Consider the following 8093-nt stretch of genomic DNA (forward strand, 5'->3'; position numbering starts at 1 on the left):
ATGGCCGCCCCAATGCATTTCCAATGTTAGTCACATGGTTTGACACAACATTTTTGTTGTACGGCTTTCGGCTGTGTTTTGACTACCCCCCTCCCCCTCATACAACAAAAATGTTGTACCACTGGTTATGGTCAGTGAGACTGCACTGTCTATATCTACACCCCTGTTATGGTCAGTGAGAAGTCAATTTGCTACAAATTCTTCATTGGTATGTTATTAATTTGAATAATATGAATGAAGATATCAGTAGAACACCACAGCAATGTCACAATCTAAATAGAATGGGTGTGTTGTGGATGGGTGTGTTGTGGATTGCTATCTAAGGCCTGACTCACACCTTTCGATCTAGCATACAACATTGATGCATGCTAGATGTATACAAAGGGTTTGTTTACATCTTGCCCCAATGCATTTCCAATGGAAGTCACATGGTTTGACACAACATTTGTGTTGTATGAGGGGGTGGGGGGCAGTCGAAACACAGCCGAAAGCCGTACAACACAAATGTTGTGTCAAACCATGTGACTTCCATTGGAAATGCATTGGGGCAAGATGTAAACAAACCCTTTCATACATCAAGCATGCATCAATGTTGTATGCTAGATGTGAAGGTGTGAGTTAGGCCTCACTCACACCTTTCGATCTAGCATACAACATTGTTGGATGCTAGATGTAAACAAAGGGTTTGTTTAATGTGACTCTCATTGGAAAAGCATTGTGGTGGCCCAAAAACAAAAAAAACGACCAAACATTTGCTTGATTGGTGTTTGGTACGTGTGAATGAGGCCTGAGTTGACAACACAACACTTACGTTAAACTATTTAGATGACATTTCTGAGAGACTAGTATTGGGGTTGAAAAAAAGAAATGAATGACCTGGGCCATAATATTATCCATGTAGGGCGAATGCCAATTGCCATCAGATACTTTTTTCCCCCAATTTGGCCACCATGCCAAATTATTTCTCCCTCTGCACATTTCTGTGTGGTGCCATAGCAAATGGATAAAAGCTTGTTTTGACCAAAAACAAGATAAATAATTTTTTCTGAATCAGATAACACTATAGAGCGTCGCTGTCCCGCCCCCTACCAGGGCCCAGGAAATGATTCTCCGTTCATTTTCCTCATAGACATTTCAAAAAGTATTTATTTAAAGACAAATCATGACAACAAACACAATTCTTTGGGCCAAACAAATAATTAGAAAGAAGAAAAAAACAGCAGGTTACAACACTTTTTTGTTGTTTTTCTTCTTTGTTTGGTCCAAAATATTGTGTTTACGATCATGATTTGTCACAACTCCAGTTGGCTTTGTCCACGGCGTAACCGTCTTAAATAAATACTTTTTGAAATGTCTATGGGAAAAATGCATTGGGAATCATTTCCTGGGCCTGGCGTCGTCATGAAAGGGGCCGGCAGAGATTATTATTTTTTCCCTACTCGTCGTTTTCTGCCTGTATGTGCCTCCTAGCAAAAGACGATCATTCAGATGATGGCGACAAGCACCCTCTAGTGTTTTAAACTGAAAACAAAATCTCATCTTTCTCGCCTTTGGCACCCACGACTGTGTGTGTGTGTGTGTGTGTGTGTGTGTGTGTGTGCGTGTGTGTGTGTGTGTGTGTGAGAGAGAGAGAGAGAGAGAGAGAGAGAGAGAGAGAGCGTGCGTGCGTAAGGTGCACACACACACACACACACACACACACACACACACACACATATAATTATGTAAAATCGTAGCCCAACCATTCAAAATTCAACAGCAGCAATAGTTACTGTCATATGTTGGTTGTATCTTTCAGGTCACACAGCTGTAGCAGCTCAATTAGCTCAATTCTGCAGAGATGGGGAACACGTTGTCACCAGCAGAAACTTATGGCTGCAGATGCTGCAAGTGTGGTAAAAGTCTTAATCCATGCAACGAGTGGTCACACTTTAGACAAATACATATGCATGGAAGACATGTTTATGAGTACAATGGAGGTGAATACTACAGACAAGTTGGCCATCATATGCGCTATGAGTGTCAATATTGCTTTAATAAGCCAATCAGGGATCAGGAGAGGGAGAGGAGAGAGGAGGAGAGGAGGAGAGCAGAGGAGGAGAGAAAGAGAGAGGAACAACGGCAAAGGGAAAAAGAAGCTGAAGAGAAGAAGAGACAAGAAGGTCTGAATCAAAGATTACAAGAGTCACACAAACAAGCCAAAGCGCAGTATGAGAAACAACAACTCAGTGGCTTCATTTCAGAGGAAATGAGGTCCAAGAGAGATGTTCTGATCAGCCATCTGGATGAGTTTGAGGCAAGATATGCATCAGACAGTGACAGAGATGAGCTTCTAGAAATCATCTCGTCAAAATGCAGCATCCCAGTTCCAAAGCTCAGTCTGGCTCGGCTTACTGCCGACGAGCTGCTGAAGATCCTGTCAGCCCTGGACACGCTTCTGTTTGATGAATGGGTGAATGGTGCTCCTCCGTCACTCAGCACTCTACAACACACCCAAGTGTTCATCACGGAGCTGTGTGCTCTGCCTCTGGAGATGTCTGAGGGAGTTTCCCTGCAAAACATCTCCAATCATGTGCAGTCCCTGGTGGGGTCAATCAGCCAGGCGGCTTGTAGTGATGTTGAGAGCTTCCTGCTGACTCAAGCCCTCTACCTGAACCTTATGCATTTTTTCACTGACTACGGCAGTTCTGACACTGATGGAGTCCTCATAGCCAAAGCATGGGCTAAGGATGAGCTTTCCACTGAGCATCTCTATCTGCTAGAATTCCTCAGCAACCTCACATCATCACTACAGAGTGCAGTTGAGCGAGCCACAGCATTCATTTTACAGATGGAAATCCAGTGCTTGAAGTTTCTCTTGTCCACACTCACACATCGAATTGGCGATGAAACCCACATGGAATCCACTGAAATGCTCCTCAGACTTGTGCAAAAAAATCAATGGACCCCAACAGAAGCATTGACTCTGCTCACAGCGCTGTCACAGAAATATGCAGATGATGCTCCAATAACTGAAGTCCTTGCGTGGGTACAAATGTATGACATATCACCAGTGTGGTCGGATGACTCCGGCCACTCTCTCATCCAGGCTCTTGACATTGTTGGCCCTGAGAGATTCCAACTGCATTTCCAAGAGTCTCTCAGAAGGCAAGATGAGAGCAGTGTGGTCGCAGCTCTAGCAGAATTACATTTGGATGATTCTTTGATTGATATGATCAAGAACATTACCATTGGTGTCCTGCAATATTCAGACAATGCAGATGAAAATTTACCATTTATGAAAGATTCCATTAAATGTGTAAACCTGAATGCACATGACATGCAAGATGCTCTGTCTCAGCTCTGCAAGGCAGTTTTTGACACGAAAGGCTGGTGGCCCACAGTGAAGCAGATGATGCAGTGGTGTGTGCTGGTGCTGACTGAAAAGAATGGAGCACTACAACTGGTTGGTTTGGAAGAGGACCAATGTGTCACAGCAATGTTTGCAGCCACACAAGTCTTACTGGGAAACAAACTTAACGTTGTGCTGTCCTCTGATGTTCACATAGAGGAGCAAACTAAGGAGTGGTCTGACTTCTACAAGCATCTTGGAATTTCTCTGAACACAAACACGATGAAACCTAAAGCATTACACTTGGATGTCTACAAAGCAGACATTGTGTATGGAACCATGGATGATTTTGTCACTGATTACTTCCATTATCGCTTAGAGGTGATGGAAACAGGGAAACCTCAGCCTAGTCGTGGATTCATCATTGAAGAAAGAAGCCTCAGTGCTTCCCATAATCTGGAACTTTTGAGGCTCAAGGACAATGACGCTCTGGTGTTTGCTGCAGAGATCCTGCAAAGCCTCATGGGTAAATTTCCCACCGCGAATATGGAAGTGAGACACAAGTTCATTAAGGCTCTTTTTCAGGTCCTCCACATCAATCAATACAGTGACGCAAACGCTGACAACGGAATTGTCACCTTCTTGCAAAAAATGACTGGAAAAGCATTGCCTTCTAATGAGGTCTTTGTTCTGACGTTTCTTGAGAATCTCCTGAAAGCGATTACTACAGAAACAGAAGCTGAGGAAAACATACCATCCTCCGGAGGCAAATTGTGTTTGGAGGTTTTATTTGACTGTGCAGTGAACCTCCAAGCATCAACAACTACGAAAGAAATCTTCCAGATGGCTTCAAATCTTGGAGAGCTTTGGTCACCAGTAGAGGCCTTAGACCTCCTTGGAGCATTAACTGACCATCATCATGATGAAGGCTGTATTTCCATCAAGAAGATTTTACATATGCTGGCAACATATCAGATTTCTTCCAAGTGGACAGATGAGAAAAAACAATCTCTCCTTCAGCTTTTGGTTTCATGTGGAACAGAGAAAATGATCCAACAATTAGAACAGAGTCTTGGAGCTGAGGAAAGAAGCATGGATGCTATTTTTGATGAAATAAAGCAGAGGAAAGATGTTGATGAACCAGCATTGAGGAAAGTAGAAGTAGTAGTAAACCATGTAACAAACCTGATTAAAACCGGTGAAATTGAAAACCACACAGATGTACAGCGAGCTAGGAATCTAGCTAGGAGTCTCAGCACAGACACAGAGGACCTTCAGGAGATCCTAGCAGTCTTATGCAATGCTGTACATCTGCACAAGGCTGAAAGGAAGTGGTGGCCCAGATCTACTCAGTTGATAAGCTGGTGCCTCTTGGCCTTGTCTGACACAGGAAAGCTGCTGGAGATGGGCACTGGAGAGGGGAAATCTTGTGTCATAGCCATGTTTGCAGTGCTGCGTGCACTTCGAGGTGAAAAGGTAGATGTGGTGTCCAGCTCATCTGTGTTATGTGAAAGAGATGCAGGAGAATGGAGCCAGTTCTATTTGTACTTTAACATCACAGCGGACGCAAACACAAACAAAACTGACGACAAATATCGAAAGGCTTGCTACCAGAAGGATGTGGTCTATGGAACCATCGAAGCCTTCGCTGCAGATCACCTTCGCCAGATATTTGAGATGAAGGATGTGAGGCCTGGTCGCAGCTACCAGTGCATCATAATCGATGAAGTGGACTCATTGCTGCTGGACCAGGGAGTTCAGCTGACCTACCTGTCCAGCCCCATGGTCTCCATGCAGCACCTGAACACTGTTCTGGCCATGATCTGGAGCCACGTCAGGCTATATGGCTTCCTGTCTACAGCAGACCAGACATTTGTACAGGGTCCCCCTGCTCCATTCTTCAAAGTCTTATTTGACTCAATTGACACAGAAGAAAGTGAAATTAAGGAGCCAATGGACATTTTACAAATTGCTGAACAATCCAACATTGTGCCAGAAGGATTTACAGACCATTACTATTGTGACAAAAAAGAGCAACCAAGTACAAAACTGAAAATTGTGAGTCAGGATAAAATGGTACAATTCTTCCATGAAATTGAACAGTATGTGCCTTATGGCTTTACTGTTTACACTTTAGATGACAACGGGTTGCTCTGTCTTAGGAAATCCAGCCCTTACAGCAACCAGGACATTCCAGACCTTAAAGTCCTTGTTTTGGAAGAAGGCATGTGCTGTCCTCTCTATGATTCAGAAGCTCTCATCGAGCCCATTGCAGGGTTGATATCAAAGAAGATTCAGTACACCAGTACAGACAGTACAGACGATAAAGACAAAATCAGCATCCCTGGATTCCTGAAAGATCTGACAGAGAAAAAGGTGTCGGTGTGGGTCCAGAATGCATTTCTGGCAATGAGTCTGAGGCAAGGACGTGAATACGTTGTACAAAATGATAGTATCTGTCCTGTGGACTTCAGATCCACTGGTATTGTAGAACTAAACAAGAAATGGGGTGATGGTCTGCAGCAATTTGTCGAGATAAAACACCAAATAAAACTGAGCACAATTTCAACAGTGACGAACTATGTTTCTAACGTTGCTTTTTTTGAAAAGTACCAAGGGAAAATATATGGAACCACAGGGACACTTGGGAGCAAAACAGACATTCTGTTTTTGCAGGACCTATATCCAAATCTCTCAGCCTGCAAGATGCCAACATTCAACAGGAAGAAGCTATTTGAGGTCAAAGGCACTGTGAAGACTTCTACTGAAGAGTGGAAATCTGAAATAAAACATGTCGTTATGGACGAAATTACCCCGAATTCATACAGAAATGGAAGAGCAGCCCTGGTGATCTGTGAAACTATCAATGAAGCCCAAGAGATCCACAAAGAGCTGAAAGACAACATCCCAGATGATAAACTCTTTCTCTACTGCCGCAGCGACAGCGACAGTTTAAGTAAAATCGATAAGAAACTGCTTCCTGGTGATGTCATTGTTGCCACAAACCTTGCCGGGCGTGGCACAGACATAAAAGTTTCCAAAGAGGTGAACAACAATGGAGGATTATTTGTGATCCTGTCCTTCCTTTCTGAGAACACAAGAGTTGAACTCCAGGCTTTTGGCCGTACCGCACGGAAAGGTAAACCCGGTTCTGCTCAGGTAATCATGTCCACCGATCATCTACAGCAGTCCTTAAGGCCAGTGTCTTCTCTGGAGGAAGCCAAGAGCACAAGGGACAGACTTGCTGCAGAAAAGATGAATCACATGATGACCGATGTAGAAGAGATGAAACTGCGGGAGGATCTGTTTTCGGAGTATTGCAAAACTCTTCAAGACATCTACAGGAACACTGATGCATCTGAAAAAATGGTTGTTGTTGACATCATGAATGAATTCTGGGGAATATGGCTGCAAAGGAAATCAGAAGAAATTGACCAGTTGAAAAGAAATGAATTGCAAGAGAGCTTGAAACACGATTTGTCTCAGGCAAAAAGTCAGTCTCAAAATAAGACTTCACCATGCTCTAGCATTTATCATTACATCAAGTTTGGAAACATTGCACTGAATGAACAACGTTGGGATGACAGCAATAGGCTTTATGAAGAAGCCATGAAAAAGGATAAGAATTGGGCAGCCATAGCTTTTTACTATCATGCATACTGCACTGTTCAGCAGCAAAAGGCGGATTACCTCACTAAGGCCAGGGAAGATCTATGTCAGGCACAGCAATCTCTGAAGTACCTCAGCGAGGAAGCTACGCTCTGCCTGCAGCTTATAAAAATGTCCTCTCCAGACTCCGCCAACAGTGGCTCAACCAGCCTTGAAAAGCAGTTCACAACCAAGAACAAAATGCTTGAATGCTTGAATAAAAATATCAGTGAAGCCATCACAAAACTGGACGAAATAAAAGGAAAGGCAGTGGTCAAGAAATCACCAGTTTTCTCCCTGGTGCCGACTGATGATGAAGTTCTGCAAACGGAAGTTGAAAATCTCTACAATCGAGGCCTGATATACGTCTTTTCTGTAGAAGAAAAGCCTCGTTTCTCATGGGAAGGGCTGCTGGTGTTCTTTCTAGGAGTTTTACAGGTTGTTGCTGGGACAATGCTCACTGCAATTGGATTTGCTACAGTCGGCATGGGATTCATCACTGAAGGCATATCAGACTGCATCTATGGCATAGAGGCAATGGTGACAGGAGACTTCAGCTGGAAATCATGGGCTATAGAGAAATCCATTTCCATTGCTATATCTCTCATTGGGTTTGGAATTGGAAAGCTGATTTCAAAAGGCTTCAAAGCTTGTAAAACGTTAATTAAGGGAGTTGGCAAAGAGCTGAAGTCAATGCCAACGTTTCTGTCCGGACAGGCTAAAGAAGGTTTAAGTCAGGTTGCAAAGGCAAACTTGAAGAATGCAGTAAAACTCACCGCTAAAACAATTGTAGAGGAAAGCATGACCTTTGCATTTGGAAAGGCAGAAGAGGAAATACTGCAAAGAATTCTGGGAGGTATCGAAGATGATGTGAAAATGGGAATTCTTGATGATGTGAAATCAAATTTGGAAAAAGGCACCACGGCTGCAGTGGACTCCATTATACTGTCCCACCTTGAGGATAAACAACACATTTCTGACCTCCTGCAGGACGAGAACAGAAAGAGTCAACTGCTGGACACTTTCACAAACCTGAGCCAATGTGCAATACAGCCATTCTATACAGACCTCAGCTGGCAGAACAAGCTTAACTCATCCATATCTGGAGTGATGG

The 8093-nt window shown here is 43.5% G+C and overlaps 1 protein-coding gene across 1 annotated transcript; it reads left to right on the forward strand.

Moving 5' to 3' along the window:
* Window positions 1–2248: 2248 nt before the first annotated feature.
* Window positions 2249–6896, forward strand: LOC306930711 (uncharacterized protein; the record flags this gene model as incomplete). The annotated part of the gene is given in 2 exon segments (XM_079511805.1): window positions 2249–6838; window positions 6840–6896. Coding segments are annotated over 2 exon segments (4647 nt in total).
* Window positions 6897–8093: the final 1197 nt, after the last annotated feature.

This window comes from Electrona antarctica (assembly GCF_951216825.1).
Source record: "Electrona antarctica genome assembly, chromosome: 10".
Classification (NCBI taxonomy): Eukaryota; Metazoa; Chordata; class Actinopteri; order Myctophiformes; family Myctophidae; genus Electrona; species Electrona antarctica.